Source organism: Chelon labrosus, assembly GCF_963514085.1.
Source record: "Chelon labrosus genome assembly, chromosome: 13".
In the NCBI taxonomy this organism is placed as follows: domain Eukaryota; kingdom Metazoa; phylum Chordata; class Actinopteri; order Mugiliformes; family Mugilidae; genus Chelon; species Chelon labrosus.
The window spans coordinates 15,629,661-15,653,106 of record NC_140346.1 but is presented as its reverse complement, the minus strand read 5'-3'; the positions used below and the strand labels follow the sequence as shown (position 1 = coordinate 15,653,106).

General features: G+C 41.2%; 1 protein-coding gene across 3 annotated transcripts in view; it reads left to right on the top strand.

The window, feature by feature from the left end:
• septin4b (septin 4b) overlaps nt 1-19,970 on the top strand; it is a 43,615-nt gene extending 23,645 nt beyond the window's left edge. The window contains exons 1-12 of one of the 3 annotated variants that reach the window (XM_084559031.1): nt 11,101-11,815; nt 12,731-13,060; nt 13,473-13,569; nt 13,678-13,764; nt 13,870-13,993; nt 14,144-14,278; nt 15,173-15,290; nt 15,383-15,484; nt 16,215-16,311; nt 16,411-16,573; nt 16,655-16,754; nt 18,395-19,970. In XM_084559031.1, coding sequence (XP_084415157.1) covers nt 11,723-11,815; nt 12,731-13,060; nt 13,473-13,569; nt 13,678-13,764; nt 13,870-13,993; nt 14,144-14,278; nt 15,173-15,290; nt 15,383-15,484; nt 16,215-16,311; nt 16,411-16,573; nt 16,655-16,754; nt 18,395-18,463 — 1,515 coding nt within the window. In that variant the 5' untranslated portion in view covers nt 11,101-11,722 and the 3' untranslated portion in view covers nt 18,464-19,970. Of the gene's footprint in view, nt 1-11,100; nt 11,816-11,947; nt 13,061-13,472; nt 13,570-13,677; nt 13,765-13,869; nt 13,994-14,143; nt 14,279-15,172; nt 15,291-15,382; nt 15,485-16,214; nt 16,312-16,410; nt 16,574-16,654; nt 16,755-18,394 lie in introns of those variants that run through there. The other 2 variants (XM_084559029.1, XM_084559030.1) reach the window with 2 other exon arrangements.
• Nucleotides 19,971-23,446: the final 3,476 nt, after the last annotated feature.

The window sequence follows — 23,446 nt, the reverse complement described above, 5'->3', positions numbered from 1 at the left end:
TGGGCTCAACATTTCTGTTATATAGCGTGGAGCCAGGCCAAGACGAGCTTTAAAAGTGATCAGTAAAATCTTAAAATCAATTCTAAAACGAATAGGGAGCCAATGGAGAGAAGCTAAAACTGGGGTGATGTGATGTCGTCTGTTAAAACCTGTGAGAAGCCTAGCTGCTGTGTTCTGGACCAGTTGGAGGTGGGAGAGAGACTTTTGATTTATGCCGGAAAGGAGGGAGTTACAGTAGTCTAGTCTAGAGAAAATTAATGCATGAATAACTTTTTCCAAGTCAGAATGAGACAGTATAGGTTTAATTTTGGAGATGGTTCTGAGTTGGAGGTAGCAGGACTGGACAACTGTTTTAATCTGTTTGTCGAAGGTGAGATCTGAATCAAATATGACTCCCAGATTTCTGGTAGCGGGTTTAATGTTAGTGGAGAGTGGACAAGTGGTAAGTTGAAAAGTGCCAGTGTCGCTAGTATCATTCCAAAGAATGAGCGGGACAGGGGAATGTATTAGTGTATGACATGATAACCTGTCTCTGTAGCAGCTGAAAATGTCCTGGAGAAGTCCTGGAAAATAATTTCAGGTTAGGAGTGGGAACCCTGTATATTTCTATTTAAATGCATGCCAAACTCAAATATACAAAATAGGGCTGATGATGTTTCTATAATAGTAAAACAACAGGTTGTTAAACTTGGCAGATTATTTGTCAGGAGTTTTATCCATATTGCACATGATGTAATGAATAGTCAACCTCCAGAATTTATCTGCCTCGGGTACGGCTGACTGTGGTTTTTATAACTTGCTCTTGAAAAAGTAATGACTGAGAATAGATTAGCTACTCTGTGGTTGTTTCCATTCAGTTGCCACCTTCGGCAGGGCAGGAAACCCAGTCCAGACGCTGATGTAATTTCTCTTATTGAATCTGCTCAAGACGCAACAGTCCTTCAGCACAACTGTGGCTCCAATCTCAGGCTTCAGTAGCGTTGTGATAAGGCCCAGCAGGAGCCAAAAATCACACAAGGTGGTTTTGTGTTCGTGTTCTGTGGGAGCGAGACGGGCTGGAATTCAGTGTAACAGCAGCGAGGCCACACAACAGCCCGCTGACTTCCTTTCGCCAGGGTAAATGGAGTTCACCACCCTAGCAGATGTTGGGGTTGTTTTGTCTGTCCTCTTCTTTTGTTTCACAGGTGTTGTTTCTCTGCTCTGTTTGGGTGCGGCACGCGCATCATAATACTTATTACTGTCACCTTTTTACACTGGACTCAAGTCACGCAATTTGTTCTGTGGTTTGTCTTTGTGTGTATTCACCGTTCTAGGAGTCAGTTCCTGGTTCTCATTTTGAATAATGACTGAGAATAAACAGCGCGACTCATTAAAATGTCCAGGTCTCTGCCAAAGGTAGTGGAATAAACTGCAATTACTCAGTTCAGGGGAAACCAGGCTCTTTGTTGTTGCTTTTGAAGTGTAATTTCGGTGGATTAAGTGTGTGTGCGACTTCGATTTTGATAAGCCCTACATCTGCTTGATATTTTTAACAATTCTTCCTTTATTTAGCTGGGTTACAATATACCATGCATGTTAGGGCTAATGATGCAATTCAGACTTCTCAAGCTGTTAGAAGTAATTCAAATAGAACTGCACAAACACCCCGAAGTTGAGAATACAGTTCGTGTTGCAGTAATTGCTCTTATTTTATCCTGATTCTGTGTGCGTTTGTTTTGTTGCTCTCTCATGAGGAATGAGCAAAAATGCAACTCAAATGATCTTGAGACAGATTTTGGACCAGCTGGAAATCACACTCTCTGCAGGCTTGGGAGTCTATGTGGGTTAGTGGACATACAGTAAAGGCTGGGTAAGCCACAGGTGACACAGCCTGACCACACGCAATAAATCCAGCTACCCACGAACAGGGATGACAAATCGTTCGCAAACTTGTGTAAAGCTTTTGATGACTGCTGATTGTAATACGTGATGTGATTAAAATGGATTGAACAATGGCATTCCTTGCTCGTAATCTGGAAATGCCTTTCCTTTTCTTTAAGTCCTCCAGTGGAAGCCCCTCCACAATGAGCCTTTGTTGCACCGTGCCACCATTTTAAGGGGAAAAAACAAAGTGGGAAAATGCTTTAGCTCCTTTCCAACAGGAATCTCTCCCCGTCAGATAAAGATCGTTAACTGAATGGAGGAGGAAGTGTAGGAAGTGTAAGTTCAGCAAATCCAGCGTCTCCCCGTTCCTTGCTATTGTGGAAAAATATTTATGTTCCTGCAGAGATGGTGGATATCTGCTTCAAAGGGCGTCAGCGCACACTGCGTTTACTGTTACTGTTAGGATGTTCATCACTTTCTCAGACAGAAAATTATCAAAAGTTTCTACATGTTTCATTTCAGTCTTTATGTGCATGATGAAGGAAGAGTCAGGACCATTAGTGGTGGTCTAAAACTTGTCGGGCAGGTTTTGCGTAGTAAGTTCTCACAATGTTTACCTGGAACTTGATGTGATTTTGCCTGTATATTTTATAGAGATGCACCGATTTATCGGCTGGTGACCGGAATCGGCCGATTTTCACGTGATCGGCCATGACCGGAGACCGGCCGGTCAGTCTGACATATGCCGATTTTTTGCCGGTCAAATGCACTCGCATTTACATCGCGCAACATCAGCATCACACCCAGGCCAGCTGACAGTCTTGCCTGGGCCCGGGACGAGATAATCTTATCACTCTCTCTGTCACCTGACTGCAGCCGGATCTCTCATCCTCTCTGACGGAGCTACCAAACTCAACTGTCAAATTTAACGTGTTGTGTCGGGCTTTTATACAAGCTAATGGACGTTAACATTAGAGCTAGCCTGTTAGCTTACGTTACAAGGCTGGTAAACGTTGGCTGCGCTGTTTCTAACCTACGTTCACTTTACTAGTCACAGCTTCACCGTCACCACCTTTTTTTAAATATTTGTTAAGAAAATCTTTAAGGCCTCTATTTTCTTCTCTTCTTCTCGTTTCTTTCCTTTTCTGAGCACCGGACTTCTGCTGACCGGACATTTTGAGCGTACTGAACTTCAAATCAATCGGCAACATCAAATTTTGATCAGTGGCCAAACCGTTTTTGTGTTGGGGGTGGGGGGGTTCTTGACCACTATTTCAAGGACAATTAGGAAGAAAACAAAACAAAAAAAAGGCTTTTATGTAACTCAAATATTACAGTTTTTTTTTTCCCCACAAATTGGCCTATTTTATTTTTAATTTTTTCCCCACACCAGGAGTAATCTATATAGTTCTATTTTTATAGTGATAGCGATTATCTGTTCAAAAAACGTTCTATTAAAGAAAAGATAATATTAATATTCTATTAAAGAAGAGAAAATAAATCTTTGTGTGTGTTGTAAAGTGGTTAGAAAAAATGAAATCGGAATCGGCTAAAATCGGTATCGGCAGGTCAAACTCAATGAAAAATCGGAAATCGGAATCGGCCGGGAAAATTGTAATCGGTGCATCTCTAATATTTTAGTGTATAATGATATGAGACAAATAGTATTCGGAATATAAGTTTGACCATATCAGAGCTCTATTTTGTATGCTAACAATATAATTAGGAGAGCACAGACGTCACAAGATGATGATGAAGATTTGACTCGTTTAGCTGCTTTAGTTCCACGGCCCTTATATTTTAAATGTCGTATCGCTGCGATGGTGTTCAGGGATACTTGAGTGCCCATTGTTAATCCTTTTGTGCTTTTCGAAAATGTCTGCTGTGAAAAAGGGACTACAACCCATGCACACACAATACTATACCTGAAACCGAAGGACTTCTGTGCACATCCACTGTGAGTCACACACTGTTGCCAGCCGTGAGCAGCAGGTGGCACTGCCCTCCCTCCACTCTCCACGGTGCATCCTCTGCAAAAACAAGAGTACATCTGCGCATACAGTGTAATATATATATATAAAACATAATGTCCTGTTTCATGCAGATTAGTTGTTCAGACTCGTGGTTGTTACCTCACTTACCTGACATTTTTGAATAGCTGTGTGTTGGTTGTCGATCTAAATGCTGTGGCTTTTATCAAAAACTCCAGTCCTGCTGGCCCCAAGACAAGTGACCCCTCAGTGTGCGTCGGGACAAAGAGACTTTTTAATTATGTGATCCTCAAAACCCCACATACAGTAGCACTTTGCTGTCATGTTTTGTGTGTCTGACTTGTGTTTGTGTGGACAGGGCCAACATACAGGTTAGTGCGTGCACTTAGGTTTAGCTGTCCATCCTTTCAGACAGTCCATGATAATCACCCTCACGATGTGATCCAGCCAGAGAGGATTACAGCCCCCCCCCCCCCAGACACCGTCTTTTCTTAAGGGATGACTTCTGGGGATGTTTCTTTCTTTTTTTTTTTTTTTATTTCACCCTCTTATCCGGGTCAATTCTGAGCTTGTGTCACACTGAACAGGGGTTTAAGTGAGATTTCCCTACTGTCTGGTTTGTTAGACTGACCTGATGCTATGTGTGTTGCCCTCTGTCTACTACTTATGGTAGTTATTAGTAAGTTTGGGATCATGTTACGTTTCGTTCTTCCTCACATAGGCAGAAAATTAATTCTTAGCTGAGTTCTGCTTCTGTTTTTGCCTCTCCTTCCAAAAAAATGTGGAAGATTAAATCACAGCTTCAGCTCGATCTCTGTGGCGTAGACAGTCCTGTAGCGCTTTATTTCACTGGCGCTTTACAAGTTTTACAAAGAAAATCAAAAATGTCACACTGAGCTTAGACTCACGAGCCCATTCACTTCTGTACTGTTCTGTAAAACCCCAAGCAGTAACTTAATCACATAATCCTAATTCTTAAAGAATGAGTGAGCATTATAAGACTTGCATAGCATCGAGATTCATCAAGATTAATGAAAAAGCTTTGTGCTCTGTCCCATTTAATTGTGTGAGAGCGAGAGGACAGAGGAAAGTGTGCATTAGATAAAAAGATTATTTGTAGCATGTAGGCCACCAGCCACCTCTCCTCCCCGCCACTGACACACACACACACACACACACACACACACTCTTCTTGTACTGATCTGGCCCTGGCACTGCCAGCTGGGAGGTCTGAGTTGAATGTGATGGCCATTGTGAGAAGTTATGTACACACTGCTGTCATCTCCCTCTAATGCCCAAATCAGTATCTTTTAATTTTGGTATAGCTGTTCCTCCAGATATCTCAGAAACGATCTCAGACATAACTGAACTCAAATGTGTCGGTTATTACTAAGGTTTATTCTTTTGTGTGTGTTGGTCTCACATGTGTGGCTTGTAGCAAGGCAGACCTTGTCATCCCTGCAGAACAGCACCTCTTCTCAAGGCAGGACAGTCCTGCACCACGCAAGCTGCTGCCGCTCATCTGCATATCAGCTGCAGATTGGCCAAAACTGCAGAGCAGGGTGGAGCTCTCGAAATGCTCCAGATGCAGAGCGGCAGAGACTCGAAGGTGTACCTGTTTAAAAAAAAAAAAAAAAGAAAGAAAGAAAGAAAAAAGATGTTTCCAGATCGAGTGGTGGTGGGGGGGTGAGTAGGAGAAATTAGGATGCCATCTGACTGGTGAGGCATGGAAAATAGATGTGCTTATGTAACGTGGGGAGCCCAGAAACTAGAGAAGTGACACTCTGTCTGAGGAGCTATCCGAGGCCCTTTTTTTTTTTACTTCTTGTCTGGTGAAGCGAAAGGACTACTGCTGGTTCTGAAGGGATAATATGGCAGCAAACTCAGAAACTAACAGTGATGCTGAGGTATGTGTTTGTTTTCTAGCTGACCCTGCAATTAAGAGTATCTCTCTCTGTGACTTATGCCTTGTTTTTTTTCTGTCTGACTTCCCAACATAGTAATCTGTGGCTGCAGGTCTCTGTGCATGTGTACATACAGTGCACATGTGTCCCACACAGGCCGAACCATTCACGTGGATGCATGTGACCAGGCCTTTTTGTCTAATAGGATTTTTTTCACGAGTAATGACGATTTTCTGCCGAGCTACTGAGAGGAGTTAAAGTATCTGAGCTTTTCTCTTTTACCCACCTCTAAGATGTTAAAACACACGTGCTGATTGATGCATATATTGATTTGATGTGACAGCTTAATGCACTGAGAACGCGGTGAGTGAGCTTGTGATGGTGGAAGATATTGTTTCCCAGGAGTTTGCTCTGACACATCATTATCTTTTTTATCTTTCTTTGATGTGCAGCGGGAACCTGAGAAAACCCGTGCCTCAACCGTGTTTTCTTTTGCACCGAATATGTGGAGTTGTGGTCATGTGAACATTTGCATGAGCTCTATAGCTGTGTGAGAGTGTGGTGGTGGAGGTGGAGGGGGGGGGGCTATTTGGGTTCTCTGTCCCTCCTTCTCTTTCTGTACTGAGCCAGCTTCACACAGAGCCCTGCTATAACGATCCAAACAACCACAGCATTCACACAGAGCGCACATGGCTGACTTCACCACCTGCTACTGGCCTCATCACAAGGGAAAACCTTACTGGTATTCAGCCTGTGCATTCCACAACAACATTCAGATTTGAAAGAGGAATACACACACACACAGAGATATTGTTTCTGGCCTTTGAAAAGCCGCATTTATATTCATGCTTTTTTTCTTAAAAAACTGTCTAAACTTAAAAAAAAATAAGGCATCACCGTTGTTTATAGAGTAAACTGCAACAATTCATGCACCATCTCCCGCACTTCACCAGCACACACTTAAAGTAAACATTCCTGCCAACGGCGGCAAAACTTGCAGAGCAAAAAAAATGATTTAGCGAATAACAGCGTCGCAATTATGGTAGCTGAATTATAAATGACTCTGTCGACTGGCTTTTCCACCGAGCTGAATTGTGCTTTCATCATAGGAGGTCAGTAAGAACATGCTGTATAGTTTCTTTATGACTTCTGGCAGCTTCTGATTGCATTTCCCATGTCGTACGTTAGAAGAGGGCTTTCCCCCCCGAGGGCTGCGTTTAATGCAACAAATCACCATCCGTCAGCGCTGCGTCGGCCGAACCCACTGCCACGATCCAACAGTAACAAAGCAGCAGAGTCAGCCACACAACTTGTTTGTGTTCAGCTGGGTTTCATGTCCTTCAATTGTTTCTCAGGGACTGCATGGAGGTTTAAGTCCCACCATAAAATATATTCCATATCTCAAGAGGTTATTTCTCTTACAGTGGAGCAATCTAGCCCTTCCTTCTCAAACTGCTTATTAAAATCCATTAGGTATTATTGGATCCGTTGGGCTGTGTGTGCAATAAACGGAGCTGTAGTCAAATTGTCTCATGACAGACAGGACATTCCAGGTCAGCGTCTCCTCCAGAGGGAGTGAAACTGTCCTGTGTCCATTTGAGGCTTCAACAAGTGCATTTTTTATCAGCGTTGCAGGAAATGCCAAAGACGTAGCTGCTGACAAAGTAAGATGTGTCATTACCAAAGGCTTAATGTTTGTGTGCACATACCATTGTTTAATTTTCCTTGTCTCACTGATTTGGCTATGTAGAAAATGTAGATAAATGTCTTTAAGTAATGTGAGGAAGTCTTTAGAGCATTTTCACTAATGTGAGGAAGTCTTTAAAAGCCAAATGGACTTGATTTGTCTCACTGTATGTGAAGGCTTATTTGTTATAAACCGGTTCTTGGCCTTTCCAGTCACGCAGTTTGCTTCACAGCGTCTTCCTGCTATTTTAAGATTTGACCCTGCCACGCTGCGCTTTCACCTGGTCTGAAGCTTATTTATTCTGTTTTATCTCCGTCAGACCCTGCGTGGCGTTGCCGATTATTAGCCACGACGAAGTGAACCATCGGCCAGTTATGGAAATCGTAATTGGTTCAAGTCTCCGCTGAGACTCGTTCCAGTGGGAGACTCTAATATCGTAGCCAAATGGAAATTGATGTCAGGGCCCATTAGGTTTTATTCTTGTTACAGGAGACTGTTTTCAGATTACCGCTCAATGCTGTAGAACTGAGGATGAGGGGACATTGCTGTTAATCAAACACACAGGGTACAGTGTCAGGGTCTAAGTTGTTTTATAACTTTTTGTTGGCTATGTCTGACTGATTTATAGACTTGAATCTGCTACAAAGTCAAGCAAAGGATCAAGAGCTCCTGCTACAGTGTGTCAGGATGAACTTAAATGGCTTATTTAAGTCAGGATCTGGGCGAAAGCAAATGTTTGCATGTTGACATATTGAAAATGGGCACACTTGGACTTCTAGTTTCTCCCTCACGCAGCTGTGTGGCAGGGTTATTTGTTTATTTAAAATGGCTTACTCTTTGTTCATCATGTAAGGCCAAGAGAGAATTAATGTGCTTCTTAAGGTATATAAAAAGAACAATGTTGTTTTTAGTGATTATCTTTCACGTGGTCAACTGTAGCTGTGTGTTTTCATCATGGACTGTCAGCCTGAGAGAAAGAAGTTTCACCGTGATCCAGTCATTGTGCGATACAAAGCTGCTTTAGAGTGCTTAGAAGAACGTGAATCCATTACCTGAGCACAGTAACCTGATATTATGCTAAGAAAAAAAAAAAAAAAAAAAGGTTAGGGTCATGTTGAGGAATGCCACTGAGGGAAAGTTGAAAGACAAATCGTACAAGACGAAGGAAAATGACAGAGTTGTGTAATTCCAAACATCATGGTGGCGTTTGTCTTCAATAAAAACTGTAGAGATATACACTCACCGGCCACTTTATTAGGTACACCTTGCTAGTACCGGGTTGGACCCCCTTTTGCCTTCAGAACTGCTTTAATCCTTCGTGGCATAGATTCAACAAGGTACTGGAAACATTCCTCAGAGAGTTTGGTCCATATTGACATGATAGCATCACGCAGTTGCTGCAGATTTGTCGGCTGCACATCCATGATGCGAATCTCCCGTTCCACCACATCCCAAAGGTGCTCTATTGGATTGAGATCTGGTGACTGTGGAGGCCATTTGAGTACAGTGAACTCATTGTCATGTTCAAGAAACCAGTCTGAGATGATTCGCGCTTTATGACATGGCGCGTTATCCTGCTGGAAGTAGCCATCAGAAGATGGGTACACTGTGGTCATAAAGGGATGGACATGGTCAGCAACAATACTCAGGTAGGCTGTGGCGTTGACACGGTGCTCAATTGGTACTAATGGGCCCAAAGTGTGCCAAGAAAATATCCCCCACACCATTACACCACCACCACCAGCCTGAACCGTTGATACAAGGCAGGATGGATCCATGCTTTCATGTTGTTGACGCCAAATTCTGACCCTACCATCCGAATGTCACAGCAGAAATCGAGACTCATCAGACCAGGCAACGTTTTTCCAATCTTCTATTGTCCAATTTTGGTGAGCCTGTGCGAATTGTAGCCTCAGTTTCCTGTTCTTAGCTGACAGGAGTGGCACCCGGTGTGGTCTTCTGCTGCTGTAGCCCATCCGCCTCAAGGTTCGACGTGTTGTGCGTTCAGAGATGCTCTTCTGCATACCTCGGTTGTAACGAGTGGTTATTTGAGTTACTGTTGCCTTTCTATCAGCTCGAACCAGTCTGGCCATTCTCCTCTGACCTCTGGCATCAACAAGGAATTTGCGCCCACAGAACTGCCGCTCACTGGATATTTTCTCTTTTTCGGACCATTCTCTGTAAACCCTAGAGATGGTTGTGCGTGAAAATCCCAGTAGATCAGCAGTTTCTGAAATACTCAGACCAGCCCGTCTGGCACCAACAACCATGCCACGTTCAAAGTCACTTAAATCACCTTTCTTCCCCATTCTGATGCTCGGTTTGAACTGCAGCAGATCGTCTTGACCATGTCATGTGATGCCATGTGATTGGCTGATTAGAAATTTAAGTTAACGAGCAGTTGGACAGGTGTACCTAATAAAGTGGCCGGTGAGTGTAATTTGCTGAATAAATTTGCTTATGAATGAGGAAACCTCCTTCATGCTTAATGTGGTTTGTGAAGACAAATGTGCTGGCACACAAACTGTTTATAATTAATTAATTGATTACCCTAATTATTGAAGTCATTAGCATTAGCAGTGATGTTTATCCTGTTATAACTGGGCATCAGGCAGCTCAGCAGGTTGCCTTGTGTTACAGACGTCTGTTTCCTTTAGTGTTTGCTTTGTTGGAGTTGTTTCAGTGTGTTTAGATACTAATTGATTTATCAATGATCCCAGTGGTCAAATGCAGAAAATTAAACGGAAACTTTGATTACTGGTCAATTATTTAAATCCTATGAATAATAATTCAAAATATATTGGTCACAGTTTTTATATTGTGTCTTTCTAGACTAGACTAGACTGTCAAACAAAACAAAACACTGTGTATCTTCCGTGGTTTTCTGACATTAGAGTGTATAACACGGCCCTGGCTTGGCTCATGTTTTATGAGTGTTAAGTAGATTCAGCTATAGAGCTATGTGCTCCATGTGTGGGCTGGTGTGTAGCACATGTGATCGGTGACGTGCGGCTCATCAATGCCGTTGATCGGGTCCCCGGGGCACCGAGCGGCTCGATGGAGCTAAAGGACGCTGCGTCCTCTGGGATGGGAGAGTATAAATGCTGGCCTCTGGTCTCCGCTCTCCACTGGCTGCTGTAAGTGGGTTTGAAGATCAGTTCACGCAGAAGCGAGAAGAAGAGATTTTACGCGTTGGTTAAAGGTACCACAGGTGAGGCTCTGGCAGAGAGGAGGTGAGGCTCTGCATGGAAGAAGGCGATTTTATGACGCGTTTCTCAGGAACTAGTTTGTGCTTTGATTTTGTTTTCGTTATAACTTAAGTTGTGATTGTAGCTGGAGATGGCAGCTTTGTCCTCCAGCTTTCTGGCGCTATATTCCAGTAAAAAGTTGTATGATTGTCTGCATTTCTGCTCTAAAGTGATCGACAGTTTCTTCTATGTAGGTTACAGAGCCCACTATGTTGGATATTGATCTCAGTGATTTTGTTGTAGCACAGGAAAGCAGGTCACTGATTTCCTAAACTGTGAAACTATCAATGTCTCCTCTGCCCTTAAGCTCTTAATCTCTCATCATAATTAAAACCGTAGGCCATGGATGGAGGACATAAAGTAAGAGTCGTTAACAGCGGTAGGGTTTCACATTTAAAACGGAGAGAAACTTTGTTTTTTTGTTTTTACCGTCAGACTTGAAGTAATTTCCAAAGGGGTACTTAACACAAACAAACATAATTTTCGACCCACTCAAAAAAATAAATGTCTCTTTGGGGAGACGTGTGTTTTGCTTTGTTGTTTAACTTTTCATCAAAAATTGCACAGGCCTTTTCTCTTTACGTAACCACAGCTGGGAATGATCATCTTATCTGCTGGCACCAACGTTGCCCGCAGTCGTGCATTTTTAATGGTGCTTGAAACGCTGAACAGGACAACACCAAAAACACAACCAATGAACCAATGAATAACAACAGGAAGTTGGTCAATATTACATTGGAAAACTGTGGAAACAGCTGCCCACAAAATCCCCATTATGCAACGTTCAGTCATCTTTTTTTTTGCAATCATCTCATCTGCTCTGTAATCATCACCATTTCTGTGGTAAATGGTGTGACATTTCATTTATTTCTTGGCTTTTATTTACTAATTTTTTTTCCATCTTCCCCCTTCATCTGTCTCTCCTCTTAACTTGAACCTCTCGCACCTAATTTCCCCCCGGGCGGACTCGTTCTCTCGTATACTCCCTTGTGACTGGAGATTGCAGAGTGCAGTTTAGCCCCAGTTGCAATGGAGGACAGTGACCACGAGCCTCTGTCTTCAGACGAGCACGACTCCTGCCCAGCCTCCCCTAATCACAGCAAGGACCATGATGCTGAACAGGTATTAGTGACGCCCCCAAACACTTTCCATTTCACCGCCATCTTGTCCAGCTTCAGGTGATCTGGACGCAGTAAAAGATAAACTCAGCTTTAACTTGTCTCCTTATACCCGTTTCTTTAAATAGTAACATTATGCATTTTTCACTCAAACTAAAGTCGTATCTCGGCGCTATATGTGTCCTGCTTCTAATCTAATGTAGAGTTCACGAACGTAACGTGAGAGCAATGTCACAGTGTGGACCTACTGCTTTCTGAAGGCCGCTGCATTATTTATCTAGCGGGGAGACTTTTGACTAGCGCTAGGAGAGCTGTGGTAATTGGAGTCCATAGTATTCACAACAGCCTACACCTGAGCTGTGTATCCTCTTACAAGAAAAGCTCCTCTTTATATTTTCTATCGAAGAGTAAACTGCTGTGTGCATATAATGCCTGAATTCATAAAGAAAAGCCTTCAGCTCAGTTCAGATGACAGATCACTCTCTGTTTCCGTGAAGAATAGTAATTACCAGCTGACTTGCTTCTCACATGTGCGTAGTTAAAGGCTCGTTCACATGTTTTATAACGAGTTCAGCAGGTTCCATCTGTCCCCCGCCTGTCTGAACCTAAAAGAAAGGGTAAAAGGAAGGTTATGAGCTTTTTGCTAATATTTAACAACCAATAATACTATGAATATTCAGCATTTAAATGTTAATAGGATATCCGTGTTACAGTTTGTCCATTCAAAGTTTAAAGACGTACCCAAGAAAATGACAACATTTCTAAAAGTGTGCCTTTTCTGCCCTCTGGATCTCTACCTTACCTCCTACATCGGCACTATACCTTCCCTTTACCTGTTTTCTTCCTCCACCCTCTTTTCTTTTGCCTCACCTTCTTTGCAACGCCTCATCCACCCGCTTCAACCTCGGGATCTCCGTAGCATTCAAGCCATTCTGAAGACTCAGAAGTGGAGAACATTATGCAAGACCCTCAGCACCAAGGAGGGCACGATCACCTCCACCAGCATGACCATATGCACCACCCTCATGACCACGAGGCTCACGATGCAGACAGGGAGGCTGAGGGCGACGAGCGCCCCCACACCCCGTCTTATCTGCGGCCCCCCGTGGCCGGCAGGGCCCAGTCCGATTCAGGTTCAGACCCCAGTTTGCCACACAGCAGAAGTGTGGAGTTTGACCTGTCGTCCTCCATCAGTCCCTCCAGGCCAAAGAGCCCCTGGGGTCGTTTTGACCCCTACAGCAATAATGAGGTAATACAAGGACGCACGGTCATGAAAACCAGAGAAGACAAATAAGCTCTGTGTGGTTTAGTTCAGCCTTTAAGGGAGTAACATGATGAACATGTCATCTGAAGGGTCAATGATACACCTCATGCAGTGTGAGATTGTATACAAACTAAAATGTTGTGTTATATGGTAGAAAACAGTTTATGTGTGCTTATTATTTTCTGATGGAACATGGTGGAAGTATTTCTCTTTGCTCTTGTTGTGTTGTTGACATTACGTGCCAGATTTCTTATGGGAATGTTGATATACTGTGAATGTGACAGCCTCGCCAAGATTGTTAAAGAGATTGATAACAACGCTGAAAAATAGCACAGTCATATATTCATGTCATTTGTGTTTCCCCTGATGTTTTCTTCCATTTTGTATTTATTTTTAGGACCAGGACAAGGAATATGTGGGTTTTGCCACACTGCCGAACCAGGTGCACCGCAAGTCAGTCAAGAAAGGATTTGACTTCACCCTCATGGTGGCAGGTAAATCCTGGGAGGAATCCTCGCACGTTAGGAGACATTTGATCTTAAGCCCACTTTGAGGAGACTGCTAATCACAGAGCCTTAAGCCTTGTTGTTCTTTGTTTGAAGGTGAGTCTGGCCTGGGAAAGTCCACCCTGGTCAACAGTCTGTTTCTCACAGATCTGTACAAAGATAGGAAGCTGCTCAATGCTGAAGGTGAGGAACCCACGGCTTTTGATTATTTGTTTCTGCTTTGTTTTGTGCCACAGCATGTTACTGTTGATATTTAACTTTTGAGACTTTGCTCGTGTCTTTCTCCAGAGCGAATCACGCAAACAGTAGAGATCACCAAACACACAGTGGATATAGAGGAGAAAGGTGTCAAACTGAAGCTCACCATCGTGGACACACCTGGGTTTGGGGATGCTGTAAACAACACTGAATGGTAAATAAATAAAATGACCTAAGCGTAAATGAAGCTATAAATCTTCACAGAGCAGATAAACTCTTCTGCAGTGTTTGGTGCAGTAATTCAGCGGTTACATGGTCTGACATTGCCTCAGAGACTGAATGTCCCTGTGTGTTTCTACTCTAGCTGGAAGTCAGTGGCTGACTACATCGACCAACAGTTTGAACAGTACTTCAGGGATGAGAGCGGTCTCAACCGCAAGAACATCCAGGACAACCGCGTACACTGCTGCCTCTATTTCATCTCACCCTTTGGCCATGGGTATGACAAAGTTGCAGTTCTCCTCTAGGGATTAGGCAGCCTGTTTTCTCTCTCTCTCTCTCTCTCTCTATTACTCCTCATAAATGGGCATGTTAACCCTCCTCTGCTAACATGAAAATCATGAACAGAAAACCAGAAGAGGGTTTCCTTAAAAATCAAATACCATTACCCTAAACAGACTTTGTCGTGCAGACTTTGAGTAACAAATATCTAGTGTACCAGTGTTTACTTGCACTACATTCAGCCCCATGAACTGTTAATGCAGTTATCAGCTGCCTTCTGGTGAATTTACATCTAGCGCAGTGCTTTCACACTAATCAACAGTTTGTTCAGTCAGTGCTGACGTGGTACCTTTCAGCACTTTTGTGCACATGCACTGTTCCACATCACTGTGCTCATTAAGGACACAGATCTACCATAAAACTCAAGTAATGCTGCAGTTCACCTTCAGTGTGTGACAGCCGTGGAGAAGCTGCTCCCTCTGCTGGTGAGCTTCAGTCATTACTCATCAGGTTCTCCAACAAGAGGTCGCCTGTTTCCAGTTTCCTGCACGTTCAGAGACTTTATCTCAAATCGATATCTTGAGGCCACTAACATAAAGTTACAGATGGAGTTTGTGGTTTCACTGTTTCACAGCTTGTCTTAGTCGCCTGGATAAATCTTCTGTCTCTTGACCCCGATCAGTGTGTTCAATCGGGTTCTAGCAGATAAAAGTAGTAAAAACATGAAGTAAAAATATCACACTCTAATGTTCATGCGCTCCTATAACAGTAAATCATCAAAGACATTGTATTTAAGTCATGTTAACAAACTTTTAATATTTTAATTATTTCTTACATATACAGAGAGCATTGTGTCTCACCGTCCTTCATGAGTGTTTGTATCTCCTCTCAGTCTTCGGCCTCTGGATGTAGAATTTATGAAGGCCCTGCATGAGAAAGTCAACATCGTCCCCATCCTGGCCAAAGCAGACACACTCACCCCGACTGAGGTCAAGAAAAAGAAATTTAAGGCAAGAAAATCAATTCAATTTATTTCCACGGGTATCATTCCACAAACTATATACTTTACAAATATTTCACTCCGTGATTTCTGTCTCTACAGATCAGAGAGGAGATTGAGCAATATGGGATCAAGATCTACCAGTTCCCCGACTGTGACTCTGATGAAGATGAAGAATTCAAGCAGCAAGATCTTGAGCTGAAGGTGAGCGCCAGAGCTGCCAGGTGGTTTTAAATCTCCCCATCTTGTCCAAATCTTGTCATTTGTACAGTTTGATGTTTGCTGGATGTTGAAATCAGGATTGGCTTTGCTGACATGAGGTTAATCCAGACTTTTGAAGCGTAGACAGGAAATGTTACAGCATCCCCTGAAAACACCTGATTTATTTTGTTTAATTCGTTTCAAACACAACTCTACTTAAATGTGTTGCCCTGAAAATACAAGACTATAATCCAATTATTAAGCGTATTGATGTTAAACTAAATTAACAGACCTTTTAACTCATGATCTTGACAGTTAGTCCACTGCAGACTTCACAGTCTTGATGAGTCAACCTTTCTCCACCCTCTTCACCAAATAAGCTGGCAGTGAGGAGGCAGTCAGTCTGCAGCATCTGTCTTTGCTTCTGTCCTCGGGTAGTCTCATACGCAGCAGTGTGTAAACTGCACAAATGGCACAAAGAATCTAAATAATGAATGTAATATGTAAGTTTAAAAACTGACCATAAAACCTCCAGTTCTGTTAATGGAGATGAGGACGAAAAAGAAAGAAAGAAGCTGACACTGAAGAAGTAAATCAACTATGAACACATCTGCAATGCAGCACTCAGCACTGCACTGGTCTCTTTGTAAATACTGGCCCATCTGCACCCTGCCCTGACAGATACTTTGAAACGGCATTTTAATTTTACGATCCTTTCTCTTCTGCCTCGAAGGAAAGCATTCCCTTCGCAGTAATTGGCAGCAACACGGTGGTGGAGGCCAAAGGGAAGAGGGTGCGAGGTCGTCTCTACCCCTGGGGCATCGTAGAAGGTGAACCCCTTTTAAAGTTTTAATATATTTATATATTAATATAATAATATTTCTGAAGAATGTTCAGTCTATAGCTGATCCACCCACTTTGGTTTGCAGTGGAGAACTCGGCACACTGTGACTTTGTGAAGCTGAGGAACATGCTCGTTCGCACACACATGCAAGACCTCAAGGACGTAACCCGGGAGACCCACTACGAGAACTACAGAGCGCAGTGCATCCAGAGCATGACCCGCAAGGTTGTTAAGGAGCGCAACCGCAAGTATGTTCACACTGAAGCGGACAATTAATTTCCGTTGCACTGAAAAACAAATGTGAAATTCTTCTCCACAACTCTCCGCAGTAAACTAACCAGGGAGAGCGGCACAGACTTCCCCATCCCCGTGGTGCCTGGAGTGTCGGAGAGCGACACAGAAAAGCTCATCCGAGAGAAAGATGAGGAGGTACGGCAAGCCGACCATGAACAGGAGTCACATGACCAACACGATCACGACCATGAGCATGAGACTGAGCACAAGTCTGACCACCATGAGCACTCAGACGCTCAGCCCGGCCCAGAGACACGCTCAGATCCGATAGCCGATGAAGCCCTCTGAATGTCTTTAGATTGTGTTCATCCACAAGATTTGTGATCACAAGCTTTATTTTCTGGGGTTGAAAAGGAGTAGCCTCAAAACCATGAATTAGTCTAATTATATTTTAAGCCTTATGTCCCTTTTCATTCTGAGCTTTAAAGTGTGAGTAGGAAACCTTTTATATCTAAGACACAATCAGTTTTGAGCACCACTAATATCTGAAGCTCCGTCTACAGTCAGAGCTTCAGCTTCTGCACCTGTTCTGATGCAGAAGCTGCTTTTAACCCTAAGTTCATAACATCTGTTCCAGCACTGACATCACTGTGTTAACGCCTAAGACACGCTGCTGAAATGTGAAACACTGGTGATAGAATAACCCTGTTAGTTTTCTTAAAGACATCCCCCCCTCTCATCCAAGTATCTTCTTTAATCGCAAATGACAGGTGAGGAGGTAGTCTGAAACTCAGATGGCGTCCTGTTTTTCCATAATTAGTGGTACCCGTTAACTATAAAACAAAAAAACGGGTACATATGAACAAATTTCTCTCATTTCAGGTCAGTATCTGGTTGTTGGGAGTTTTAGCTCCGGCCACAGACTTTCATAATAACCTAAGCTCCCACCAGTCATGTAGAAATGAAGAAGCTACTTGGATAAAACATCTTCAAGAAAACTCAAACAAGTCCAGTGGTTCTTTGTATTAGATTTAAATATACCATGACCTGAATGACTGACAATCGATAACTACTATTATAAAAAGAAACATTCCTTATAGATTACTGTTAATTCTATTATTATATTATTTATTATTTAAAGTCCCCGTTTAAATAAAGCCTGACTGAGCATGGAATAAATACCTATATATGCTTTTATCATTCAGTCCAGTCAGAATAAATTTATATAATGAAAATAAAGCTGATGACATGTCAGTAGTAACGTGTTTCAAGTCCCTTCTCCCTCCCCATTAAATTTTCCCAAACTCCAATTATTTCATTAAATAAAGAGACTATTATTTTCCTCGTATGTTTTATTTTTGTTTTCTGTGTTAGAGATGTCACTGAACAAAGCTGTAACATAATACCATCTTAATATACTGTACATATATTAGGAATATGGGCATAAGGCCAATGGTTCGCCTACATACAAAGTACAATCACACAAAACTACAAAGAAATTCAGTGTTTTACCACCCAAACAAAAACATGATAAGCTAAAATTTAGCAGCCCTCTGATATTAATATATTTTAATATCCCTATATGATCATTCTACAGTGTAGATGTAGAGGTGGGTGGAGAAGCCTCTGGCTCCCTGTATCTGTTCAGCTCATGTCACGTGATCTAGAAAGAGCAAACTGATCTCCCGAGTGTTATTGATCCATTGTCTGTGCAGTCATGTGTGAATAATTACCCCCGATAAAACCCTATACAGCCCTCTGACATGCTCAGCCCCATATCAAAGTGTACGTGTCACATCAAACCATTAACGTCCTTTTTCTTTTTTTCCTCACAGCTGCGGCGGATGCAGCAGATGCTGCAGAGGATGCAGGATCATTTGATCATTCAGAAAGACGGCTATTAACACGGGAGCCTGGTCACACTGTGTACATATCTCCCTTCCAATAAAAAAAAAACAAAAAAAACAAAACAACAACACGCTTAGGAAAACCTTTATTCCACCTTTGAACATTGACGTCCCGACACTCAGCCTCATCAACAGCATGTTACACATGGATCAGGGACCTGGCGAGAAGGTGGGAAGATGTTCTGACATGTGCAGCTTAGCAACGCCCTTTATCCTCTCCAGAGTCTCTGACATTAATGACGCCACCGCTGCCACTGACGCTCCACTCGACTGTTTTAAGCAGCTCTGATGTTTATTTGAATGAATCGGCCTCTATTGTGAGGGTTTATTCAAATACCTGAACTTTTATTTAGCCACATGATCACAGGGTTGATTTTTGTACATGATATGAGGTTTACATCAAAATACTGGTGCAAGTGTTTATTTTTAATATCTCTATAGGCAAACATCCATATATAGTGTAATAATTAAAATTTCTATATCGCACTCAAGCATTTTTTTCAACTGCTTTTCATTTTTACGTGTTCTTGGTTTTATTTAACTACACACTGCGACACTGCTTGATCTAATACGATGTTTTTATGTTCACATTCATTCTGCTGAGGTTTCTGTTGGTTAATTTGGTTTAATGTTGTTGCAGCGATGGTTTAGATTCATGTGATTTTAGTTTCGTTGGTGTCCGCATGTTTATTATAGTCGCCACCTCAGATTCCTGACGTCTTTAACTCACATAGGAACTGTTTACTGAGTGTCAATTCAACAATTACGATAATGTATCTTTAATCATGATAGAGAAGGCCTTTATAACTATTTGCAAAAATTGGAGTTGTTTCAAAGTAGGCCCAGAACTTTGATGGGACGAGACCAGATATTTGCATAAGGTGAGCGTCCAAGTGCAGGGTTGCTCTAAAGCTTGTGCAGTGTCTGTATTTTTGCATGTGTTTTGTGAAGGTTACTCAGATACGCCGATCAGTTTAGTGATCATCAATGTTATTAGTGATCAAGGAAAATAGATTAAGAACAGATTTTTATTTTATTTCTTTAGCTGGTTATAATTAGTCACTCCAGGGGGACTCCTATGTTGGATGAGTACTAACCTCAAAAATGATAATGATGAACTTAATGGTCTCAAATTTTGGATTTACCTTTGAAAGTGTGATTTTTTTTTTTTTCTTAAACTTATCGATGCCAAAAGTGGTAAACAAAGTTATAAGTGAACATGATGCCAATGGTTTTTATGTTATAAAGTATTTTTTATTTTATTTCTGAGGTTATATGACTCTGACTTGTGTGAGTTTTGCTTTAAAAATAATGACATTCCTCGAGCTTCAATCCCAGTCAGGTTATTGTTTCTAAATTAGTTTGTTTTATATTAAATTTGTCTTTTTGTTATGCTAAGTTTTTTGAGTATATTTATGTAATAAATTTATAAATGAAACGAGGATGCAGAGAAAAACATGTACAAATTCTAATATTGTAATAAAAAATATAATGTCATGCTCAATCAGGCACTGGGTTTTATTTATTTATTTATTTTAAATGGTTTAAAGACATGACATAAGAGCATCACACTGGCACATAAGAGAAACAGGAAGTCATTGCTCACTCAGAATAGTACAAAATCTTTTCTAGTAATTTGGCCACATAAGAGACCTGTGGTTTACATGTATGTATATTATTCAATTGAAAAATTAGTTTTACTGTATTTTATATTATATCTATACCACATGCCATGACATGGAACTGACAGCTACGCTTGCTGCACATAAAATATAATGATCCAATAATATTAAAGCATTACACAGGTGAATATATCAGTAATACGGAAGAGCATTGCATTCACTGGATAAAAAAAAAATTAGACACCTTATCTCGTAATTACGAGAAAACATCTCAAAATTACGAGATAAGATCTCAAAATTACGAGAAAAAATCTCGTAATTCTGAGAAAACATCTCGAAATTACGAGAAAAAAATCTCGTAATTACGAGATAAGACCTCGAAATTGGCATAATTACGAGATCTTTTCTCGTAACTACGAGATAAGGTGTCTAATTTTTTTTTTTATCCAGTGAGTGCAATGCTCTTCCGTACAATAATAAGCTATATGCATAATAAATATTTATACTTTTGTACATATTATATGTACATGATGACTATTTAATCATATTTTCTGAGTCTTTCTTTCTGCATTCTTTATTTCTTTTCGTTACTCGTTACCTTTTCGTTACTTTGTGTGTTACTTGTAACTTTTTGTTACTTTTACTTAGGCCTACTTTTTTATGCAGGGTTTCCGCGGAGTCATAAAAAGTCTTTAAAAGTCTTCAATTTGATAATGCCAATTTAAGGCCTTAAAAAGTCTTAAATAAGAGCATATTTTGCATTGTAGGTCTTAAATTACATTTCGTCAAGTCTTAAATCCTTACGTCCATTTACCGCTTCATTCGCATTTCGTCCAGTGCGTCGGTGGCATTCACAGTTAGTTCCGTGTGTTCTGTGTAGTTCTTTATTAAATATGACTATTAGCAGTGCGCCGAAATTAAACTACAAATGAGACCTGGAAGTGGATCCGGTGTTCAGCCCGGTTTGTAATGTGTTGATGCACCGGGTATGGTATGGACGTACGGCGCAGGTGAAGCGGGGAGATTTTTTTCGTCACGTAACGTTTGTTAGCGTTATGGATTTATGCCTCCTTTTGGATTCGAGACTTCTTCTGTCACATGAACCTCGTTGTCAACTTGGGAAATGGGCAAACATGTAAGTTTAATGATTGCTGGCTTTGTAACGTGGAGTTGGAGAGAAGCTTAGCCACGTTTGCTAGTAGGCTAGTAGCCTATGCTTCAACATGAAGTAGCAAGACAGGAGACGAAGTGGAGGGATTTCCGCACAATACATTTGTTAAACAGAACCACATAAAGCCAGGTGTCACGGCATATTATAAAATATAATAACAGATAATAAAACGTTCGTGGCTTCTAGCCTTTACCAGCGTCCACATTACCGAGATGGAGGAAGTAAAAAAAGGACGGATTCAAGAGTGACACCTGCTGAACTAAGCGATGAAAACAAAGGAGGCGCCGCCGTGTGGCGTAAACTGGTACTGCTCTATGTAATACTCTGGCTGTTACAGCTTGAACGAAATTATTTCATTGTTTGGCTGAAACGTGTGCTGAATAGAGATGGGCGATATGGACTGAAAAATTTATCCCGATAATTTCTGCTATTTATCACGGTAACGATAAAAAATGACGATAAATAAACACCATTTTAGTCTAATCCTTTTGACTGTAATGCATCGGCAAGTTTCGTCTGAGTTGTTTTGTTTTGGATGAAGGCTTTGGATGAAGTCGAAGCTGCTTCTGCATCCTTGTGCATTTTCTGGCTTTCTTCATATTCTGGTTTGTGCTTGTGTTTGAGGTGGTGGAACAAATTAGTGGCGTTACTGTCCTTTGTATGCTACGGAAGAGTATTGCTGCCACACTGTAGAAAAAAAAAAAGGCTCAATATTATGTAATTACATGAAAGTTTCTTGTCATAACATGATATTTTTCACATTTTAACAAGATAAGTATCACGTTATTTCATGAAATTATCACGTTATGAAAACGTGAAAATATTTTATCTTGAAATAACATATTTTCACGTTATAACATGAAAATATCATTATCATGTAATAACGTGATAATTTCATGAAATAACGTGATACTTATCTTGTTAAAACGTGAAAAATATCATGTTATAAAAAGAAACTTTCATGTAATTACATAATATTGAGCCTTTTTTTTTTCTACAGTGTGGCAGCAATACGCTTCCGTAGTATGCACTATTTGTTTGCAAACCTTGAATGTTGTAAATTGCTGCTCCGCGTCAGACTTTTGAAACCAAACCAGTTCCAGATAATGTAGGTGGAGCCTCGTCTAGGAACGAGCTCCTCGTTGCCCCCCGGCGTATCTGCTCCGCCTTCCGCCATTGTCAATTTGTCAATATTCCACACGTGTTGGGCTGCGAGCATGTCGCGCACATATATAGGCCTACATCATCAATGGAAATGTATCGTTTTTATCGCGGGACGACATATTCTTACCATGGGGAATGTTTTTGACGATATATCGTAAACGATGAAATATCGCACATCCCTAGTGCTGAACAATCTTTATGAGACGAACTGGAGACTCTACTGATTCTGCTGCTTCATCATCATAAAGTGATGTGTGGGACCCCCCTGGCTGTTTCAATGCTCGAAAATAACACACCTGGGGCATGATAAGGGTCCGTCTGTTTAAAGTGCGCAGTAAATTCTGATGGCCTGAAATCACCACTGGGTCTATACATTTTTCCTCAATTTTCCTGCCAATATGGCGGTGTCAACAAAAAAGTTCACGTGACGCCCGGAGCTCTATAGCGGTCTACAGCGATGTGTTTCAAAGCCGTTTAATTCCATTGAAATGCATTACAAATCTATGCATGGCACATTGGATGGAGGAAGTTGGGACATGTCTCAATGCATGTTAAATCACATCGAGGGTAGTTGATAGGTGAATGACAATGCATTTTATTTTAAAAGTAATTCTGGGTCTCTGATTTTCCTTATTTTTTGTACTTCGAGTAGGTCTTAAATTTAACCTATAATGGTCTTAAAAAGGTCTTTAAAAGTCTTAAATTTCACTTGCTCAGACCTGCAGAAACCCTTTTTATGTTTCTTGTAACTTTTTCGTTACTCGTTACTTTCCCGTTACTTTGTACTTTTACTTTGTACATTTAGTTACTTTTTTCTTTACTCGTCACTTTTTAGTTACTTTGTACTTTACATTATTCATTATGTTTGCATTACTTGTTACTTTTCGTTATTTTCATTACTCGTTAGTTTTTCATTACTTTGTTCTTTCAGTTACTTTTTTCGTTACTCGTTACTTTTTGTTACATTTTGTAGTTACTCGTTACTTGGTACTTTTTGCATTATTCGTTACTTTTTTATTACTT